Source organism: Eleginops maclovinus, chromosome 6, assembly GCF_036324505.1.
Source record: "Eleginops maclovinus isolate JMC-PN-2008 ecotype Puerto Natales chromosome 6, JC_Emac_rtc_rv5, whole genome shotgun sequence".
NCBI classification, from domain to species: domain Eukaryota; kingdom Metazoa; phylum Chordata; class Actinopteri; order Perciformes; family Eleginopidae; genus Eleginops; species Eleginops maclovinus.
The window spans coordinates 12,943,111-12,966,348 of record NC_086354.1 but is presented as its reverse complement, the minus strand read 5'-3'; the positions used below and the strand labels follow the sequence as shown (position 1 = coordinate 12,966,348).

Sequence of the window (23,238 nt, the reverse complement as noted above, 5' to 3'; positions counted from 1 at the left end):
TTCTGGATTGTAATTAGGTACTATAGAAAATTATTATCTAGAACACACATGGAGAAAATGTTGCAGTTGTTGTTACATAGCTTGTTCTCTTTTTTCATGCACCCCCCAGTAAACCCCTCAGTTTAAAGTTGATTTATTGGGTTGATCTCAGGGGCCCCAGACTACAGAATGAGATGACATCAGTGTGACGTTCAGGCTGAAAGACCAAGACTATTTTATAATAGTTATAACTCTTGTGTGTGAACATTTTCTACCATATATTCTTTCCTTAAGTGGCTCCACAAAGCAAGTTTAGAGGCTTAGTTGTCTTGATGCTTAATGTGAATTTTAACAATAGAATATACTTGGTTCTCAAATCATATTAAGCTACATCAGATATGAAGCAATTTGGTTAGAAATCCCTGATAAAGTGACAGCAGGAGGGGCAGAGTATGAAAGCTCCAACCTGTTTCTATGTGACTGCCAAGTGGTTTTAGCTTTCTCCGTCCTTGTAGTATCTTGCAGAGTAAACAAAGAGTGGAGCAGATAAGGCCAGCGAGTGAGAGGAGTAATGCAAAGCATCTATTGATTTATTGAAGCGCGATTGCCCAATGGATGTGCAACACAGAGAGGTTTTTCTGTTCGGGAAATCAGGTAGGAAAACGTACGATGCTCAATCAATAATCTGTTTGTATGTGTGTCTGACTGTCAGAACAAGTGAATTTCAGTTTTATCTCAAGGGATGGCAGTGTTACAGTTATCATGATTATATTATTCCAAAATGCTATTTTGTGTATATATAACTAAATACAGTGTTGGGCCAAAAGGGTTAGACATGGTAAATACAAGTAAAAAGATAGGCTCAGTGTTGATGAGTGCTCCATCTCTTCATAGTAAAAAAAAGGTTTTTTAGTCATTAAGATTAGAAAGCTGATTGACACAGGATGTTTATTTTAGGTTATTTCTAATGGTTTTTTTTCACCGACAGAATTGTTGACATGTTCAACATAAAAGTGAAAGGACAGAGTATGTTACTGTACACCCATATTTGAATTATGTGGTCAAATCGTCTATATGCAAAGCAGTGCATGAGCTTTCAACACAATACCATGTATTATTTTAAGTTCAAAATGTTATCATTTTGACTTTTTACACTCCTTAATCTGGTAAACCACTAATATAATACATACAATTATAGCCTTACATAGAATAGTCTCTATACTTATACACTAGACATGCGTGATGCATGCATTACATTTTTGCGTTTTGAAGGTGGCCCTGCCTGAACGTTGATATTAATCTTTGGTCTTTTCATTACCAGAAGGCTGCTGGAGGAAGTAATCAACACACCACACACCACAGCTCAGTCACAGCAACTGTGCCTGCAACTATCAAAAGATAATGACGTCTTCATTGCTTATTTCAAACCTCACCGGGGAGTGGTTGGAGAGCCTGCGGCGGTGGCACCTGGAATACTTTTTCATCCCCACCACAGTGGTCACTGTTGCCACATTGTTAGCCAACCCTGTTCTCGTGGCATGCATTTTTTTGTCCCGTGCTTTGCGTCAGGAGACGCGTTACCTGCTGGTGGCCAACACCCTGACAGCAGACATGGTCTATCTTGTCCTCAACATGGTCACCAACATCTGTAACACTATGAGAGTTCAAATCCCTTGGCTGGTTTGTGAGCTGGGCACAGCCATTACTGTCACCTCCTACTGCTGTGCTATCCTCACTGTCACCCTGATGGTGGTCGACACCTACGCTGCTGTTCGCTGGCCTCTTCGTTATCATGATGTTCTTCCACCTGCCCGCACCCACCGCATATTGGCGGGGGTGTGGGTGATGGCTGCTTTGTACCCTTTAACCCTGCTTATCATGAGCGAGATGGAGAAGGGGAATCCCCATGAGGTGGCCTTTTGTCTGGTCCTCATCTCCCTCGGCTTCATTCAGGCCAATAACTGGAAGGGGATCCACATCTACTTCTTTGTAGCTGCACTTATCTGTGCTTTACTCATTTTTGTCTGCTACATTCAGCTCTATATGGTAACAAGGACCCATGGCATCTGGCACAGTCGCTTCTCCAGGGCCCGGGTCACGCTGCTAGCTCACGGAGTTCTTCTCCTGCTCTACTTTGCCCCCGGCTTTGTTTTCACAATGGAACTCTTCCTGTTCCAAGAGAAAGCCATAAGTCAGGATGTTCGTGTGTGGATCAGCACTGTCAATATGTGTGTTTTCATGTTGCTGCCCAGGGTGTTTGCTCCATACCTGTATGGGCTGAGGTACAGAGAGATCTCTGACACTTTGATGCAGCTGCTGCACCAGCACCGAAGACTTGGCCAGACCACAGTTTCCTGAAGACATCACAAACTGTACATTTTTCAAGTTCTCTAATGGAATTAGTTTTGATATTCATATTAAACAGTTTTTTCTATTCCCACACAACAAACAAAGATGTGTTTGCAAAGGGAAGTAGCCAGTATTAATCTAATTTTCCTCAGTGCATTTCTTATTTATTTTGAATAGCCTGCATTTTTTCCAAATGTCCTATATTCATTCAACATATATAGATTGTTGGTGCAAATTGTCTTCTGTTTCAAAACAATCAACATTCCAAACAATGTCATTCTTGTAGAAAAACACAATAATTCCTTCATTTTATCCGAGTTTTTGACAAAAGTAGTCAAACAATTAGAACATAATCTCTTCCTCAGCTTGTTAAAATCCCCACATCCACAAAAACATTACATGAGCTAAAGTCCTGGTGGTTCCCCTGTCCATGTTTTCTATCACTTTAACTAAACCAGCCCCTCTTCACTCAAAAATATATATTATGGCTACACTAGAATTGTAAACTGGAAACCCAACATTACTGCTGTTTGGATCAGAATAAAACAATGCTGACCTCCGTTGTTTTAAATTGTGTGACCAAATTGTGTTTTTTATCATCATTATGTAATAAAAGCCATGTGGCACCGGACATTCAGCCTCAGCTTTATGACCCTTCTGTGGTAACAAAGCACTTAACTCTATTTGCTCTCAAAGCCTTGTTTGTCTTAAACTAGATGTACAAGACAATCATTAACAAATGCCTGACTGACTGCAGTCTGAGGGACTAGGGAGGAGAAAAAAACACCTTCCCTCATTCAGGAAGGTGTGATGGATGGTGATAAGTCAGACATCCTGGCTACAGGGACTTATCTCTGTCTGCTGTGAGTCATCTGGTACAACAGCCCAACAGCAGAGGGACACATTTGTCTGTCCACTGGGCTGCGTTACAGCACTTACTGCAGCACACCTAACCATTTGCTTGATTTCAAGCCACTGGGCTCTTCACACTTCCTCTAAACACCTGCTCCTGGTGCTCATTGTCATCCTTACTACATCTATAGATGGATCAAAATCACGTTTGCTATTGTTTGCCATTGTTGTATTAGTGTTAATGGCAGTTGTATTACATAGCTCTTATAATACAACATGCCTGATTCTTTTCTGTATTGACTGACAAAACCAGTTTTTTAATGGACATGTTTGCTCTTGACATAGACACTTACCCGGCTTAACGTCTTTGCGGTATTCACTGATTGCATGGTTTTGGTTCTAGTAGACTCGTCAGCAGGTGCCTGATGGCCATGTAAAAGATGACTCATGCTTTATTCTTGCAATTCATCCATGTGCTTAAGTTTCTGAGTTACAGGTGTCACTCAACTCCTGGATTTTCCATTCTGTATTACTGATACCTTTCAGTGAAGTTATACCTGAATTTAGACATGACATCCTACTTCTATGAGGTTTGATAATGCCTGAATGTTTCCTGTTTCTAACAAAGTGTGTGTCTTTAAATAGTATTTTGCATAAAGAAGAAGACTATGTTTAAAGGGCAAAAGCTCCCCAATGGGCCCTAAGCACATGCTTCAAAACTGTGTAAACTGGATCATTGATAACATCTTGGACACTTTCAGGGAACTCAGCTGGGAGCTCTGAGAAATATTTTGCAACAGGGTAAGGAAGTTGTGACATGCTTTGTTCCAAACCGAGCTCCTCCTTCATCCTCACCTGAGAGAAAAAAACAAGCATGCTGTGTTTCATCCTGTTTTCACTGTCCTCGGGATCACCTTTCAGCTGTGCTTGTTGTTTGGAACGAATACATGTTTTTCTTTTCCATTGGATGTCGATATTAAAACAATGTGAACACTTGTCCATCAGTCTAGCATTATATAATAATTATAGAACAACGTTTATTTAATCATGGTTGCCTTTTTAGAAAATATTTTCAACGTAATGTGTAGCTGTTCTTTACGCGTTAATGCTAAGTAACGCTATAAATCTCGTATTCTTGTGCGTGAATCACTTGTTGTTTTGATCTTTTCCTTCACTGAAAGTTGAGTTTGTTTGCAAACAAAGAACAGCCACGTGGAAAACGAGAGGCGCTTGGGAATTGTGTTTTTTCTTGGGGCAAAAAGTAAACGTCAACTAGCAATTGAACTCAATTACCCATGATGCACCGGCAGCACCAGCTGAGTGGGTGCAGTGGGCTGGATTTTTTTCTGCCTGACCAGTATATATGGGTTCTGTGTTTACTGTTAGCTAGTTAAAGTTCTTAGTTTTTGTCACCATCTGAAAGTCACAATGTCCCGTCTACTTTGTTTGCCATAACTAGTCGACGGCATATTGTAAAAGTTATTGGTAAACTATTGTCTCAGATACAGATTTTTTATCCATACTTTTGTTGTTTTTGTTTGTCCACTAACTGAAGAGGAAGCCTCATCTGGAAACATCTGCTCAAGGTAACAATTTTTCTCAAAGAAGCAAGTCTAAATGAGTTTGTGAGTTCTGAATCTTTAAGTATTGGAGGCTTTTCGGTTAAGTTTGTCTCACTATGCCGAGTAAAGCCAGTGTTTTTTTTAGTATGTTGTCAAGGGGTAACGGTTGGCAGGAGGCAAGTGTCCTTTGTTTTTACCAGACTTCCATTTCGTTACCTGGCAAAATATTATACATGTGCATATATAGCCTAGATTTAACTTTGTCTATAATTAATGCTTAAATTAAGTCAAAATCAAAGTGCGGCGTATTAATGAGATAATAAAACGCTTTAATTTTTTTCAAAAGCAACAAAAACGTGTATGTATTATTATATTTTACATTGTCATTTATTTTATATTACATAGTTCACAGCAATTAGTAAGATTTTGAAATGTTTTTGTTTGCTGTTATTTTATTTTATATTATTTTATGTGCTCATTCTCAATGGGTATTAGTCACAGATGCATTTTCATTACAATGTTTATTTAAACAAAGCCTTGCAAAATGTTTATTGTTCCTGAGTATAATGACAATAAAGATCAGTCTTTTGTATTATTTTCTATTCTATCTTTTTACGTCACACACATCTGGCTAAACCTGTACTCTGGTCTACTTGACTTCATGTAGGTGCTGCTGAAGGCATATAACGCACATGAATAGGTTAAGTCTTCAGAGGCTGAGCCACAGTTAAAAATATCCTGCGATTAATGACCTCACAGGAGGAAAAGGCCAGACCTGCTGCCAACTTTAACACAGGCAGTGAGACCATAGATCAGGGAGTTTAATGTGTTGATGAGATATCTTCAGGAATTTGAGAATTGGCTGTCCTAAATATACACCTACTGTTTTTGGAGTCTAACAAAAGTGAATGGAACACACTGGTTGTTTGCTAAGTAGAATAATCTCTAAGGTTACAGAAACATGACTTAAGGTTATTAGTAGTACTGACTTTGCACTTGTTCAAGCAATGATGTTGTACTGGCTGATAGCATCCCTTCCCCCCCTTTGTTTCAAAACAAACCCGACTGAAATATATGAGACGCTCAACCGTTGCTCAACCTCTTTCCCGCCTCTGTCTCTTTGTTGTACCATCTCATGCAAGTTCATTGTGCTGCAGGGCACAACTGTTTTGCAGCATTGATGATCTAATGGGACCGGCACACAGATTTATGGTTTAATTCCTTGAAACTACTTATTGCTTTAAACCATTATGCAAGACATGTTAGCACTACACCATGGGCTTGAGGACATTTTTTTTGGAACACATGATTCCTGCCTCTTGCTCTGTTCTTTGTTTACCCATGGTGAATGTTCTCAATTTGTACCAAAGTGTTCCAATTAGGTTTTATAACTTTATAAATGACTGATCTATTCTTTCCTACTACATCTGATAAAATGCCATAATAAAAACGGATATTTTATGAAAATATGTTCGTTTTTGAACAATACAGCACTGTTCTCCATCCTCAGATCATCCTAAATTTAAGTGAAGGTCTACTTCTAAGGTGGCAGCCATGGTGCTGATTCTGGGCAGAAGGATGACCAGGGAGGACTCTGGCGTCAAAGATTCACCAGCTGTCAAACGCAAGGTGCAGTTAAACACTTGCCGCTTCTCTATCACTTAATGAAACTCAGAAACAATATAAATCTTTATACATGTTGTTATTGTCGTCTCTTAAGGTGTTTGAGGTTGACTCCAAAACTTTTGCCAGCCAGGATGTCTTGGACTTCTGTTCTGGCTCATCCCACTCCGAGGGCATCCTGCAGGTTTTCAATGAGTTTCGTGACAGCCGCCTGTTCACCGATGTTGTGATCAGCGTGCAGGGCCGGGAGTTCCCCTGCCATCGCGCCGTGCTCTCTGCCTGCTCCTCCTACTTCAGAGCCATGTTCTGCAACGATCACCGGGAGAGCCGCGAGATGCTGGTCGAGATCAACGGCATCCTGGCCGAGGCAATGGACTCTTTCCTCACCTATGTTTACACCGGCCGCGCCAAGATCACCACAGAGAATGTCCAGTTCCTCTTTGAGACCTCCAGCCTCTTCCAGATCTACATACTCCGTGACGCCTGTGCCAAGTTTCTGGAGGACCAGCTGGACCCCTGCAACTGCCTGGGCATCCAGCGCTTTGCAGATGCTCATTCCCTGAAGCAGCTTGCCAGCCGCTGCCGCATCTATGCCATGGCCAACTTCTCAGATGTGGCTCAGCATGAGGAGTTCCTCGACCTTCGCAAGGAAGAGCTGGAGGAGTACACTGCCAATGATGAGCTGTGTATCGGTAAGGAGGAGGTGGTGTTTGAGGCTGTGATGAGATGGGTGTACTACAGTGTGGAGCAAAGAAAGCCCATGCTGAAGGCCCTGCTGCACCATGTGCGCCTGCCCCTTCTGCACCCAAACTACTTTGTCCAGACAGTGGAAGGAGATCAGCTCATCCAGAATGCTCCAGAGTGCTACCAGCTTCTGCACGAGGCCAGGCGCTATCATGTGCTCGGAAATGAAATGATGTCACCCAGAACTCGTCCACGCAGGTAACTTAAATATTGTCCGACTAGTTATGAGGAAGACGGTATTTCTACAACGTCAAACAGGCAATAATCGATAAATCTGTTTATCTAAGGAAGAACATTTTGGGCTTGTGGAAGTAGTATGACTTTTAAGTTCTTAAGTGCTGTGTCACATGAGTGATACATTACTCTTGTCTTATCTCTGCTTTGTTATGCACCAATTCTCTTTTCTGAAAAATACATTTTTGTTTTGTTCATTTCTTTTCTGACAGCTAGGTGTCTTGTTGGGTTAGAACACCTTGTTCACAGTGATGACAGATGTCAGCGTGAGATTGGAGAACTTGTCTTTTTAAGCACTTATTAGGTCATGTATCCATTGTGTAGCAAGAGGTTATGATATGCTCATGAACTTAGTGCTCCCGGTGGTGTTGTTGTTGTGTGTGTGTGTGTGTGTGTCTGTGTGTCTGTGTGTCTGTGTGTCTGTCTGTCTGTCTGTCTGTCTGTCTGTCTGGCACACAGGGAGAACAGTGTTTTCTTACTGAACAGACAAGTCGTTAATCGAAGAAGCAGTTTTTTTGTTGCCTTGTTTTGAAATGGAAATGATAATGAGGGAGGCAGGGCATGTTCCTACATAGACGAGTTGGCTGAGAGAAAAAAATAATGTGATGCAAGTTATGGCAATGGTGAAATGTCGAGTCTTGTTTTCATACCAGCAGGGTAACTCACCTTGCTTATGTATTCAGTGTCCGCACCTGTTCTCTTATAACCTGTTAACCAAATGTTGTTTTATTGATGGTGAGTTTGGAGGGTGGCCATTTGTATTATCAATATAGTGGTTGATAAAGGACTAAACTCAGGGCTGACTAAAATCATTGAATAAGATACAAAATGGACCATATGGTACCCTGCTATAAAACAAACAACAGTACAGCTGCCTTTGTGTGTTAGACAACTCAGCGCAGTGCCAGCTGTCAGTTATTCAGGCAGTGGGACGTGTATTTCAGGTGTTTTGTGTCAGTATCCAGGCAGATCTGTTCAAATCAGCCAGCCAATCAGTCCTCGCATTGGAAGTTTTGTTTGCCCTGAGGGCCAAATCTGCTCCTGCTCAAAACAGATGCCTGGTTCTCCTCTTTTTGTGTCTATCGGCGCCTTTATATTCTCTTGGCAAGCCTCTCGGATATAATTAATAACATGCACACGCATTGCATGTACTTAAACACACATAAAACTAAATGCTCTGGGACACTGCCTCAAAGAATACACGCACGTGAAACAAACAGCCCTTATCTCCCACTTGCGCCTGACCTATATCACATTGTGGGGAAAGTATAAAAGTAAAATATACTTTTGTTTAACATTTAAACTAACAATGTTTTTCAGAAAGTATTGGGATTCTTTATACAGTATCCGAAAACGAAGAGAAGCTGCAGTTAATTAGCTCCCCCTTGGAAATGCTGTCATATCCATGGCATGTGTTAAGCTGCCAGAGAGGAAAGCTTTGTGTTTTTTGAAATTCAGCTCAAGTTTAGACCCAAGTGTGTTTTTGTTATATTGATTGATCCCTCCATTGTTAATTGAACTTTGCCTTTGCGATAAGTCTAGCTGCTTCTAAAGCCATGACTCTGTTCCTGCCCTGGTACAAATGTCAGCTTTCTGTATCCTCTAGATATACAGTGTATTTAATTTGACATTATATCTATTCTTTAATCTGTACACTCGTGTAAAGACCTTTTTAATTCAACATGCTTGTCTTGCCTTTTTATAATAGCTTAAGCTGTGCTGTTATTTTCCTTCCATCTCAAAATATTGCCTTTTTGCCTCACCTTGTTTGCTCACAGGTCGACTGGCTTTTCTGAGGTGATTGTGGTGGTGGGTGGTTGTGAGAGAGTGGGGGGCTTCAACCTGCCCTACACTGAATGCTATGAGCCAGTCACAGGAGAGTGGAGATCACTGGCCAAACTACCTGAGTTTACCAAGTCGGAGTATGCTGTCTGCGCCCTTCGCAACGACATCCTGGTGTCAGGTAAGACCCCGCTATGTAGGCGTAAAACTAACACTGAGATACACATTTACTGTATAACTATTAACTGTAGCAGTTGTAAAGTTACTCATTTAATCTGTTTTTTCTTGTCTTTTATTTTAACTTTTTAGAAAGAATCATAACACATAGTTGGTTTGTATTTTACAACAATATTTATGGCTATTTTAAATTCAGAATGGGCAGTAACTTTAAATCTCAGGTCAATTTCAAGCCTTGGTACAAATATTGTTACCCCAATTTTGTATATTGTTATGGTGCTGTTTGTTACAAAGCCCAGTAATAGTGAAATTGTGCAATTCCTAAATAGAACATTTCACACACACACTCTTAAGGCACATTGTCAGTGTCTTTCTTGGCTTGGCCTGCCATCTAATTCCCGAGTGGAGTTGCAGGAAAGGGCCGGGGTTGCTGTTTGCCCTGTGTTATTTTTACAGTGACAGCATGTTTGAGCTGAAGGAAAATATGAGAGCAACATCTGGATGCAAACTCCAGGCTCAGTGCTGTGAAAGGCTTTCATTGGCCAAGTCTATTCCTGTTGGCCAATCATCAGGGTCACTACCTTTTCATCAGTTCAGCAACTTTCTACGACCAGTATGCAACAACCTTACGTCCTCTTTTGTTTTTAACTCTTGTTGTTATTAGCCCTTAGAAAACCGGAATTTGACATATTGTACTCTCAATGCTCCCTGGCAAGGCTGCTGCATTTCTTGGAGATTAGCATAGACCGTAAGCCTTCTTTGTAAAAAAACAAGGCCTAGATTAAACAACACATTTGAATTACATGTTTCGTGTCGCCTAATAATGTCAGGGTGAAGGTAGTTCCTGAAGCAGCCAAACATTGAAGTTCTGTGTACAAGAAGAATGTTGAATAGAGGCCAAGGAGGCTGTGTTTTTACTTCATTTGTTTTTTCTGCAATTGTTATTGAGAATATGCATTGACAGTATTTCAAATGTGGCTGCTGAAACTGCTCAAGCTCACTACTGGAGATTATAAAGGGGAAAAGTGAAAACAAAGTTCTTTCCTTCAGCCAATAGTGTGCAAGTGTTTGTTTTTAATGCTCTTAGTGTGCCAAGTCCTCGTGCGCTCTATCAATCTGCCCTCAAAGCGCTGCCTGGAATCGTCAACATACCCTCCCCCCTCTCTCTGTCTCGCACACATCCGTACACACAACTGCTTGCTAGCATATTATGATATCCATCGACCAACTTCCTTTCTTTTATAACACATATATACCTATACCTTTAATCCCATTTTCTCAATCGTATTTTTATCTTGCACTCTCACAATTACATTCCCACCCATACATCTGTTCTCTTTGTCTATCTGCCCTTCTCCTCTTACTGGGAACTGGTGCAAATACCTTGGACAGCCTCCAGTCTCTAGCACAGCTGCAGTTAGCTATGGTCTTAAAGAGGATGTGGCTCAATTGAGCACAGTCAGCATGATCTCAATTATAATCTGATCTCACACAATAAATCAAGTTTGGTTAAAACTCCAGATTAATTTAATTAAATAAAGGTTAACCATAACATTCAACTTAAGTCTTTACACTTATTTGATAACCACTAATAAATGTAATGTTTTGTATAAGGACAAGTAATAGTTGACCACGGCCAAGTATGTTTCTGACCCAACAAAGCAGTGAAAAAAATGTTGAACCAGAAATAAAATAAGTTTGTTCTATTTGCTACTGTACACATATTGTCTTATCAGCTAATCAGCAACAAAACACATGTCCTTGCCTCACACATTACAGAGTGGTCCACAGAGTCACAGGTATTCTGACCACAGGAATGTAGCAACATATTGAACTGTAAGAATGAGTAAATCTCACAACACTGTCTCATAAATCTTTTTCAGACCTCCCAAGGACACTGCTTCTTGTCCTCTAAGAACAGTGATTACAGGAAGGACATTTGTGTTGAAAAATAACAGAAAGTACTACTTTTTCTAATTATATTTCCTTGTGTGCAAGGCTCTGTTTGAAGTTGTTCGTCCTCTGTCAACACGTTCTGTATATGCAAATGTTTGAAACAGAAGCCTTGGGGGCAGCAGACTGTCTGTCTCTTTTCCTATCCAGCAGATTATCGGCCAGACACTTGCGACTAACTTCCTTCCCTTGGCTCCTTCTGTCTGTCTGCTACCGTGTAATCTTAATGGAGGTAACATTAACACAGGCCTACCACCTGTCCTCTCTGTCATTCAACTACAGTAAGAGAAATGGCTTTTTTGCATGTGAATACAAAAGACGCCAAGAAGCCTTTTGTTTGAACTGGCAGGCTTTCGTTATGCCTTTATTATTGGCCCATTTAACCACCCACAGAACAAAGAAAACACCCAATTGCAAGTAGCTAACACAACAACAACAACATGTAATGATAAATGGTTTTGCATTGCCCAGGACATGTCTAAATGTATGTTGTTCAAAAGGAAACATTTCCTCTCTAAAGGGCTCCTAAAGGTTTTGACCTTAGGGGTGTTTTTAATCATCATCTGTATTTCATTGACTGATACCGCCACTGTGTTATCAATTTAAGTCCCATTGTGAAATAACACATATTGTCACTGACTTTTTGTTTATGTGTTTTAGTCTTGCTGGTTTCCATTCTACATCCTACTCCCAGATATATTTACTTTGAACTCAATGTTGCATAAAAGGCATTGGTCACAAACGTTCACCGAATCTTTTAAATGCCTTTTACATAATGTTACATTTTCCTTTTCAACTTTAATTTAAATAGGTTTTCTTGGGTCTTGATTGGTTTACCTACATTCATCATGTCTTTTTCCTTTGTCCTCCATGGTTAAAAGTTAGCTTTTGTTGCCCCTTTTTTTTTATGAAGAGTTTGGATTTTCCTTTGGTCTGTGAAGAATCAACAGATGTGCATGCCAGATAGAGAGGGGTACATGTCAGGGCTTGTGACTGGGTCACACTGTAAGCTATGAGTGGCTGTTATAATTCTCTTCATCTTACGGTGTATGTTTGCCCAGAGACAACAGCTGACAGTCAGTCAGACTGCAGTTGTAGAGATGTTGTGGCTCTGTTGACTTCAAAAGGACCATGTGTGTTTGCTATAGAAATGATAAACAAACCAATAGTCCACACCTGTGCATGCATTGTGAAACACAAATGAATGTGTAAGTGTGTGTATACGCATATATTGAAATGTTACCAATCTTTGTCTGAGGACATCTTTATTTGCTATTTGAACTCTGAAGACCCGGCACAGTCAAATTGAGATACATCATGTAACTTTGAACTTAACACGGCTGTAAACCAAGAACAGATTTATTTTAAGATATTTTATTGTATTAGATTAACTGGATCACAAATTATAACAGCAACAACAACAATCAGAGTTGTCTAGTGCGACACTTTTTTTGTACCCTAAATTGTCTAAACTATTGTCCTGACTATTAACTGTCTTGCATGGTTTTCCTCTTGGTGCTTTCAGGTGGTCGTATCAACAGCAGGGACGTGTGGATGTATAACTCCCAGCTCAACCTGTGGATCAGAGTGGCTTCTCTTAACAAAGGCCGCTGGAGACACAAGATGGGCGTCCTCCTGGGCAAGGTAAGGAGGGACCCTAAACCTGGATCTATGCATCTCTGTCCGGTTACCTTAGCGTAGATGCCTCTGATGTAGTAAGTAATTCATAGTGTCAGCTTTCCTGTATACCCTAAAGTAAACCTGTCTCTCTTTTCCTACATGAAAAGCAAAATATAAGAATGACTAATAGAAATTCTGGCCATCAAAGCTCGCCACTTACAACTTAGGCAGTCTTCACAAGATCGGAACCACCATTGTAAAGTGTGAGGCTTCCATCACACACTTATAAGTTTTGCACATCCAAACAACAGTTTGGTTTCTCAAGAAAATGTGATATCTTCTTACAGAAAATTTGAGCCATGGGTGCTTCTGAGGAATAGAAAGCCAATGATTGCTAGACTTTAAACACAACATGAGGTTAATCAGAATGGAGATGACATTTAACAAAACAATTCTGTAGAATCACTCGCTGGAAAGTGATGGAGCTTTTTGACTGCTTTCTACTCATACTTTTTACAGTCCTATGTCTCATTCTACTGTAAGACATGTTATTTACCTGCAGGCTTGAACTATTTTCTGACACTATTTGCCTATTAGTGATGATTCAACTGACCATGTCATGTCAACTGATAGTTGTATAGCAGTAAGTGACTCCTTAGTGACAGAAACGCTTGTGAATTCCCGCCATATTTTATTAATTACCTGCTTTTCTTGTCTTGTTTTTTGTATGAGACGCATCCCTTTGTTGCCCCAGGGTTTGTAAACGACTGGTGCCAGCAGGTCTTGCACATCCTGGATACTTATGAGCAGATTCAATAAGGAGAAGGAAGTTTGCTTGTTGTTTAAAACTGGCATATAAACAAGTTCCCTAGGTAATGGAAAGGTGCAGTTGAAGCGCCCACACTTTTAAAAATACTTCAACTGTCACTTGCAGTTAGTCATATTCTGTAAACACAATATCTAATGTGTAAAACCAGGATCATGGTTGTGAAATTTTAGTAAACTGAGAGTACATGGGAGCTCAGCATTAATCCTCGATCACTGCTTCTACTTATCTGCTGTTACTATTTAAAGTCTCTAGTACAAAGCCAAGAGGACATTCTTGTTTGAGGGCAATGGGAGTTTAATGGACGTTTGCCAGCACCTCGCACTTCCAAGTTAAAGTCTATCTTAGTCTACCCATATCATAATCAATGTGGCTCTGCTATACTGTTAGCCTGGAGGGGCTTTAGATAGCTGAAAGAAACCCTGATAACTCTGTAAACACGCTCTGGATTTGCATACAGAACACTAACTCTGTAAATATGTACAGCACAAGGCTGTTCCTTTTTCTACAGCATGCTGCTTTCTACTTACAAGAATGGAAACTCTATTGTTAGATTAAATCACTGCATTTCTCACCTGTGAAATGTTTTTTTTTTAACCACAGGTTTTGTTTGCAAATGCTCTTAAAAGAGTAGAAAAGTCTGTTTTTATTGCTTGGCATTTACTTCTGTCTTTAAAACGTGGTTGTCTAGACTATCTTTGTGTAAAACAAATTTTGACCACTTCAACACCAATGATGTGTGTACCTCACACAAGGTTTGGAACTGTAATTATCTGTAATTAGGGTTGCGTAAAGAAGAACGGCCGTTAATTTATAGTTGAAGGCAGGCAGAGAATTTCTATTGTTTTTTTTTGAAGCACATAGAGCATAAACAGATGGCTCTTGCTCACACACCACACACAAACTCATGTGTGCTACAGTGTACACACTTGTAAACACATTGAAAGAATATTGGCACAAGTTCAATTGTTCTTTGAAACCTTTGGGCTCTAACATAACTGTATTTACTTAGTCAGAAAGTACAATCTTTAGGGAATTCTGCAAATATACTTACAAAAAATGTGAAAGCTCTGCTTGTGGCACATTTGTACTGGGTGTTTGTTCCAAAGAACCCCCTGAATGCTTATTTGCCTTGCCCCACAAAACAACGAACACATGTGCGTGCATGTGCAAACTACAGAAAGGTCCTCCACAACAGTGAGCTAATCATCTGGCAGGTCACACTCTGACTGTAAAAGTCAGTGATTAACTCAGAAGTGAGTCATGTATCAAGTTAGGATCAAAACAAGATAGACCAAAATGAACTGCATCTTTGTAAAAAATGACCAGGCAACACTAACGACATAAAAGAACCAGTGATACATGTGTAGTGCTACACTGCTTAAACACAATTGTACCCTCTTAGATTTTTAGAACTCTTTCCACTCTCTGTATTTGTCCCACACGTGGATCTGTCTCCTCCTGTTTCCTCCTCTTCTCATATTGTCTTTCTGTCTGTCACAGAAATATTTTTCGTTGTAATTTACTTAGTGTTTCATTTTTCCTCAGAACTCTGTGGTATTCATTCCATTTAATTTCCTCATATCAGTTTTCCAGTTTGATCTGGAACGCTTTTGTTATGTTTCCAGGTTGTCTCTGCCCTCGAAACCATAGGGTATCTCATTAGGATATACTGTATATTTTTTTCATATCATTCTCCAGAACTCAGTTCCTCCTCTTCCTGAGTTAGAACCCAGTCATTTCCTCGTTCTGTCTGTAATTTCCTCTTTTGATGTGCAACACTTGTGCTTCAGTTGATAGCAGGGAGAAACAAGAGTGTTGTAAACAAGCCTGTAAAATGCTTGTTCAAGCTTTCGAGCAAAGACCTCAGTACTAGCTTCCACTAACGCATTATTCAAACAATTTGCATACTCAGTTGACAAATCATATATCTTTTGTTAAAGCTGGTTCTTGTTGAGATACAAGTCCAAGATCACACACACTCCTCAGTATTGTCTTGTTGGGCTGGTCTTGTTTCCATAGAGTAGAAGCCAAAATAGGTCACCACTTGGTTGCCTCTCCCTGTTATGGCTGCACTTGGTGACGGCTGTTTTCATCTATCATAATGTGTGTGTCTCTCTCTCTGTTTCCCTCTCTGTATCTCTGTCTCATTGTCACATGATCTCTCGCTATCTTTCTCTCTATTCTCTGACATCGTTTTGTCCCCTGAAGTCCTGAATGTTTCTATCGTGGTCACTACTTCTAACCTCTCTGCATGTTCATCATTCAGCCACTGCTAGGGTTTGAGTGTGGTCATGAAAAAAATGCTTGTTCTGTGGTTGGTAAGTGTGTCTTCAGAAAGTCGTGAATCACGCTTGACTTTGGGTTTATGTGATAGCCACATACATAGAGTATACACTAAAATTATCGAGCTAACGTGGAATGTGCCTATAAATGTACTTACACTTTCAAGGTACAGTGAAACCATGCATATGTTTTTTTTTCAATTGACTGCAGGGGTGTGGGTGAAAAATATCCTCGACGGTACTTAAAGCGTCAGTTAAACGAAATTATGGAGAAGAAAAATGTTTTTCTCATTAATAACATTCCCCCATTACTGTGAGTAATCCTCAGCCCTCATTGACGACAATTTCAACAAACAATATATATATATATATTTTTTTTTTCTGCAACGGCAAGATCTGGGGATTATCCAGAATAAGCTGCACATTGTTTTCTGGAAAGCTGCTTTCTGGAAATGTTTCTTCAATGCCACACAATCCCCTCATCTTTCCATTGTTTTTTCTTCATTATCTATCTGCTATCAACACATTTCAATTTGTCCAATGAATGTAGAAAACAGAAACGTTCATGAAGGTTGTTTTTTTTATCTCAATCAACTGACAGTTAAAAAAGGGTAGTTTTTGTCAGGTAGCCCAGGTGTTAAATGCAAATATTCCATGTCCCTCATCCACTTCTGTCTTTTTGTTCCTTGTTTTTCCCTCTCTCTTTGTGTCTTTGTTTCTTTCTTCTCCCTCCGCCTCTCTCTTTCTCACCTCTGAACTTGTTTATGCTTCAGATTTTGCAGAGACAGGAACAGCCTGAAGGGTTTCTTTTGCATAACTCGTCTGTTTATGAGCACTTGCTCTTGAAACATGATCTCCTTTCAAACATTGAGGAAGTAGAAGTTTTACATAAATCTTTTCCTTCCAGTTTTGTTTCTCCATTCTGCATGCCTCATTTTCACATCTTGCCATCAATTGCGCTCCAGGGGATAGTATTTTTTACCACAAGGTATTTGTTATAGTGCATATCTCACGTCAACACAATTCTCCAGTTCGTCATGCTTTACAACTTCCAGTATGGTTTGTGTTTGTATTAGAGGCTCAGATCTAATCACCCAGTAAATGAAATGGGACCACATTAAATCAACCAACTTAGACAATGTAGTTTATAGACTGACTTTATAACTAGTTATTATTTTTAATTATAAATTCTAATGGGAATTAACAGAATATATTGAGACCAGTTAATGGTTAGCAAATGCACTTTTTCCTGCCGTGGTAACAGTTCTAAGAGCAAAGAAGACAATGGTGCTTACTCACAAGCAGTATGTCATCTTTCATCTATACCTGATAGACTGGTTCTCTATGTGCTGACGTTGAAGTTATTGTTGATACTGTTGAACTATTAAGCTATAATATAAACCTCTCGTATACTGAAATTGAAATGCTTATGTGGTGTATGTTGAAAAGTATATAGAGTATCACACCTGAACACAACTCATAACTTTTAATAATCATGCTCTGTGTGAAAAAGCTTGTCAGTGGTTCCAAGGTAGTCATTTCCACTCCTCCGCTAATCTAAATGTGTGTGTGCCTTCAGGTGTATGCTGTAGGTGGCTACGATGGGCAGAGCCGCCTGAGCAGTGTGGAGTGTTATGACTCCTTCTCTAACCGCTGGACTGAAGTGGCTCCCATGAAAGAGGCGGTCAGCTCTCCAGCCGTGTCCAGCTGTGCCGGCAAGCTGTTTGTCATAGGAGGAGGACCTGACGACGAGACCTGTTCAGACAAAGTGCGAAACAGATGTGTTCTGCACAAACTACACACTTATGCACATAGTGATGACAGCTGAGGGGCTTTTTGTCTCAACTTACAGTTATTATACCTTGGAGATGCAGGTTATGTGCAAAAGCGGGTAATTTCAAAGTGGACTTTTCAGTGGGTAGTCTGAATAACCATTACTTGTTGGTCAAGAGAGGTATAATATAAAACTAGGCAGTGCTACACATGGGTCAAAACATTAAAAGCTAAAATATTTAGTTTGCCTTAATCATAACGAAAAAAGATAACAAATGCAATGTAAAAAGATATCAGTTCTTTCTTAGGAAACATTTGCATGAGGAAAATCCTTAATAATATGAAGCCTCCTCAGTCACCAGGTATGACTAACGTTTGTAGTGTCAAAATCAGGACTGACAGGCTTAACTGAAATAGTTCCATTATTAAGGTTAAGGTTCCTGCTTCATTTATTTATACCTTGGAATAGCTGTTATACTTGTTCATGCTAGAGAATTTGCATCTTCAGGCGGAAAAGAGTTAACATAACCGAGCTGAGTATTTGTACTTGGCTCCACGTGGCCAAATGGACTAGAGTTCATGCTGACTCAAAATCCTTAAGAGACTTATCTCTGCGTCATACACATTGATCCAGTACTTTGTCTGATGAAGTGTGTTGTTTGCTGCAGTCCTACACAAAGCTGTTTGGATGGAGGCTATTTTCAAGTGATGTGGGTGACAGAATGCTTGGATTGTATGCAAACCACACAGAGCCAAACTTATGTCAGCCCACAGAACAAACGAAAGAGAGTAAAACCACAGAATGAGCTACACATATTTCAGTTATTTATATTCAACAACTATGTCCCTTTCTTCTACCAGAATAAAACCCATCTAACTACATGTAACTACTTGTGTGTCACAGGTTCAGTGCTATGATCCAGAGACAGACTCTTGGTTATTGCGGGCCAACATCCCCATCGCCAAGCGTTGTATCACAGCAGTGTCCCTGAACAACCTGATCTATGTGTGCGGGGGTCTCACAAAGTCCATCTTCTGCTATGACCCCGTAGGGGACTACTGGATTCATGTGGTTCACACCTTCAACAAACAGGTAACAGATTAAATGCAGATACAGAGAACTCCAGGAACAGACAGTTTGAACTCACCTGAAAGTATTCTGTAAAAGCTGCAACCTTTAATGTGTGCCCCTCTCTCGCTGCAGGAGAGCTGTGGCATGTCAGTGTGCAACGGCAAGATCTTCATCCTTGGAGGGAGAGGGGAAAATGGCGAGGCAACTGACACCATCCTGTGTTACGACCCATCATCAGGCATCATCACAGGAGTGGCAGCGATGCCACGTCCAATCTCCTACCATGGATGTGTCACCATCCACCGCTACAATGACAAGTACCACAGGCCCTGACCATGAACAAGCAAACACACACACACACACACTAAAGAACTTAAAATCTTCAAGTTCACTCTGCACAACACACACAGATCAACACAATAACACACTTGTTTATACCTGGCACATTAGGTTGCTTTGTCCATTTTCCCACTACTAATTTATTTTCCCACAGCATCATGTAGCAATACTTCTGGTTACTCATGGTGGTGCTGTGAATCTTTTCCCTTGTGTATCATAGTTCAAGCCATTCTGTGGAAATTACCATTGGTTGATGATAACTTGTCTATAGCCGGAGCTAAAGTGGAGTCAGATCACCATGGTAGATGTGCCTTGCATTTAAAGTAACTGCACATTGTTGGGAAGTAACAGATCATTAATGATAGAGGTAAGAGGAATTAATTATCATTATGGTAAAATAAATAGAAATGCAAACGATTTTATTGAAAATGTTGTGAAAATTTTACAAAATTGTAATTTGAGATTAAATTCTGATCCTAAGAATTGTGTTTCTGTTGTAATGCAATTCTAAACTCATGTATTTAAGAAATAAAGTAAAGTAAATGTTTTGCTTACATAATTACATATTTGGTGGATTGTAAGTAAGTACTAAGTGATCTTCCCCAGCCTGTGCTTATATTACTGTGCAAAGGGATCACTCCCCTGAGATTGATGATAACAATAACACAAATGAGCCAATTATTATCCACCTGCAGCAGAAAAAAAAAGATAAAAGGCTTTAATTGTCATAAGCACAACAGCTGCAGCATAGTTTTGGCAAAGAAAATATTGAGTCCCAAGCTCCTCCACTAGTGCAACATACACTATCCTTAGCTAAATGGCCAGGTCAGATCTGAAACCTTGTACCCAATGCACTCCATGCAATCATCCAGAACAGTACAGTACGGTACTAGTAAAGAACTTTAGAAAGTACCGCCCTCCATTTATTAACTTCTTTCTTGATACTTAAAATGACCTTGATAAAAATGTGGTAAACAGTCAGTCAGCTTCTCTTCCACAGTATCAGTGGTCATAGGGTAAAGAGAAGAAAAGAGATAAAAAGTGGAGCCCGTACAAAAATATTGGATCCCAGCCACTGTTGGCTCTGCCCTCTTGTTTCCTTATTCACTTAGTTCCACTTCCCTCGTGCATTTCCCCTTTTCATCCTCCAGCTGTGCCATCACCTCAAACTTTGGTTTCTCCTTTTTATATTTTTCTACATTTGAATTATTATTACTCTCATTACAGACTGCTTTATTTGTTTTATTATTTTAAGTTATACTTGTTTGTCTTTTTTACAATTGGATTTTCACTGTATTATAAGTAGCTTTAGTGTGTGTTTTTCATATAAATGTTTGTTCATTGGTGTACTTGGTAGATGGGTGATTTTGTAGATGAGAGAAGCCTTTGTAGATCAAACTCAAAGACTCCTCTGAGTAAGTGGTTTGCATGCTGGGTGTGTGTGTGTATGTGTATATGTGACTTTTACGACTGAGTCCTAATGTGTAGGAGCCAAAAAGTATATCAATGAGTGTTGGTGTTAGCATTGCACGACTGTTGATTCTGTTCACAGAAGTTTTCACACTGATGGTCACACCTCTCACCTCTGCACTTACATGTAAAGATGTAATTTGGGGTACCTACAGTATAGGTACTACCAAGTGTGTATGTGTGTTTTTGTGTTTACTAGTAACTAAGGTGGTGTGTGTAGCAGTGCTGCACCTCACTCAGGGAGTGGGTTAAGAGTTTTGAATGGAAAGTGTTTTGAATGATGTGGCTCATGGCGAGTAAAAGTCACCTTTTACTATAGTAGGTGTTGATAGACAAGACATATTGCTGTGAATATAACTTTAATATGTGTCTTTGTGTATTTAAATGTGTCTCTTTTTTGGTTGCATATTACGTTTTTCCTGTAACTGAGGGCCCCAATAGTGCACTTTGACAGAATCCTGTTAAATGTAAAACCTTATTCCAATGATTTCCTTTTGTTTTACTGTATCAGTAAAGGTTCTTTGCTTTCATGTGATGTATGGAAGAGACCACAAGGGAACCTTTAAGCTCCTCATGTTAGCCACTACCTGCTAAGGCTCTGTTGAAAAAACATAATACCTGCTACAATAGAACACTGTCAAGAGTCAGCAAGAGACCTTTGGTTTTGAATTTGAGGTTAAAAGGTTTATTGTTTCTCATAATAAGTGTTCTTCCATCCGTCAGTCACAGTGGCAGTAACAGGTAGGGGTAAATCGGACTAAGCCATCCTCAAGGCAGTATCTCTGAAGATGTGCTCAACAGAAATATAAATTGAAAAGAAACATCCTCAGGCCTTATGATAGGTAACATACTGTACTGAAGGGTAACTCAGGAAGTGAACAAGAGGACGTTTGGGGCTAAGAATGTGGTAGCAAAAATGAATCAGAAGGAGTTACAAAATAGTGAGTGAGAGAAGAAATTTGAGTGTGTGTGCGTCTGTGGTTCCACTGAGTATTTACACATAACAACACTTTATGTTGATTTATTGATTTTCATTATTTTCTATGTAGAGGCCTTTAAACATTGTTTACTTTGATAAGATTGTTTATTGTTCTTATCAATTGATCTGTTTTTCTTTCCTTCTGATTGTTGTGGGGAGCAGGAATATTTTGACACCCACATGCAAAAATGGATTGCCTTAAATCAAACCCTGAAAAGCGGACCGTTAAAGTTGAGTGAAGCATTAATAATTAATATGAATGCAGTTATAAACCAAAGTGGATTAGATTCAAGCACAAAGGTGACTTTGTTGTAAAATGGCAATGGATAAACTGCGCTGGCATGCGAGGTGGGGGGCTTTAGCTTGTTGAGTAATGCCCAATGTGCCTTAATTAAAAAGAATGACGAGTGGGGTATTTAATGGCTTCATTTTGATAGACATTGTTCTTATTGTTGTATGATGTGATATTTTAACACCACTTACTCCTCAGATGCACTTTGTTCAACTGCAAGAAATTTTTTGGATTTTTTAAAAACTGCATAATGTTGAAATGTAATGGTTGACTTGTGTAAAAGAAACATCAATAAAGTTTTGTCTTTCCGTATCACTGCTTGCGTCCTGACCAGTATTTTTCTGTACTTTACTGCATTGTTATGGATTATATTCATGACAGCTTTTAATATTAAGTGCAGAGGGATCCCCTGATTATTGATTTCTTATGAATGAAATCAGAGGATTGAGATGAAAAGCAGGATTTGATGAATGAAGTTGACAAGCATTGACTGAACATTTTCATTTGAATTAGTATCAGCATATTGGACTTTACACCATAAACACGAGGGAGATAAAAATTAAACAATTGTACCAAAGGTTTGAACCCATTGAACCACTAACTACACCGCAGATTTCAATAGAGATGTCAAATGTGTTTTACCACTAACAAAAAATAAAATACTTACAATACAATACTGTCTTATCAAACTTCATGCAATCTGCTTCATATTACTAATGCATCAAGGGATGAATCAATCATGTTGGTGATCTGTTAATGAGCCATTGTGTTAAACAAGAAAACAGCACAAAAAACCAGACATACTGTTTCAAGCTAGGATTGAGCAACTTGTGCTACATAAAGGCCTTTGTGTTGAGTCTTATTTGTTGATTTATGTTCTCCTTATTATGGTTTGTTTTAATGAAAACCACAAACATTCTTCTCAGATATTCTTATGTGGGCACAATGTCTCTCCAATCACCCTAAACAATATGGAAAGTTTCTAGCGAGACTACGTACACACACTCACAGACAGGAAACACTCTATATCTCACTTGTGTCAGTTCATTAATCTTTTTAATACACATGGTATTTGCAGCACGCAATCATCTTATACCCACACTTGTCTTGGGGCAAGGCAAAATCAGGCAAACACGCAATGAGCACTTTTTTTTAATAAATGTTGCTAAAATCTACACTGCTGAAAGATAAGATTTTTTTTTGTTTTTGTTTTTATACTGTGGATGGAGGTTGAATCAAAAGGTCGGGAAAGTTACAACAACAAAAAAATGAATGAGTTCATTACTTGACATAGTTGATACTTTTTGAACTGTGTCAGAGTGATGAA

The 23,238-nt window shown here is 39.5% G+C and overlaps 2 protein-coding genes across 3 annotated transcripts; both read left to right on the top strand.

The window, feature by feature from the left end:
* Window positions 1-199: 199 nt before the first annotated feature.
* Window positions 200-2,901, top strand: LOC134865505 (probable G-protein coupled receptor 148). The gene is made up of 2 exons (XM_063885072.1): window positions 200-633; window positions 1,301-2,901. Exon 2 carries the CDS (start codon window positions 1,381-1,383, stop codon window positions 2,335-2,337), a length of 957 nt encoding a protein of 318 aa, XP_063741142.1. The 5' UTR covers window positions 200-633; window positions 1,301-1,380; the 3' UTR covers window positions 2,338-2,901.
* Window positions 2,902-4,476: 1,575 nt separating this feature from the next.
* On the top strand, window positions 4,477-22,226 carry klhl24a (kelch-like family member 24a). 2 transcript variants are annotated; one of them, XM_063885539.1, is made up of 8 exons: window positions 4,477-4,766; window positions 6,253-6,371; window positions 6,499-7,307; window positions 9,122-9,306; window positions 12,781-12,899; window positions 17,566-17,754; window positions 18,664-18,852; window positions 18,964-22,226. In XM_063885539.1, the coding sequence occupies exons 2-8, from the start codon at window positions 6,297-6,299 to the stop codon at window positions 19,162-19,164; spliced, it is 1,767 nt and encodes a 588-aa protein (XP_063741609.1). In that variant the 5' UTR covers window positions 4,477-4,766; window positions 6,253-6,296; the 3' UTR covers window positions 19,165-22,226. The 2 variants fall into 2 exon arrangements, with proteins under 2 accessions (XP_063741609.1, XP_063741608.1); XM_063885538.1 differs by having other exon boundaries at window positions 4,484-4,766; window positions 6,463-7,307.
* The last annotated feature ends 1,012 nt before the right edge of the window (window positions 22,227-23,238 follow it).

Bases quoted from the DNA above. Each gene is read 5' to 3' on its own strand.
- LOC134865505 (XM_063885072.1), top strand. From the start codon at position 1,381: ATGACGTCTTCATTGCTTATTTCAAACCTCACCGGGGAGTGGTTGGAG.
- klhl24a (XM_063885538.1), top strand. From the start codon at position 6,297: ATGGTGCTGATTCTGGGCAGAAGGATGACCAGGGAGGACTCTGGCGTC. The intron at 6,372-6,462 runs GTGCAGTTAAAC...TCGTCTCTTAAG, and splicing joins CACCAGCTGTCAAACGCAAG to GTGTTTGAGGTTGACTCCAA. The intron at 12,900-17,565 runs GTAAGGAGGGAC...GTGTGCCTTCAG, and splicing joins TGGGCGTCCTCCTGGGCAAG to GTGTATGCTGTAGGTGGCTA.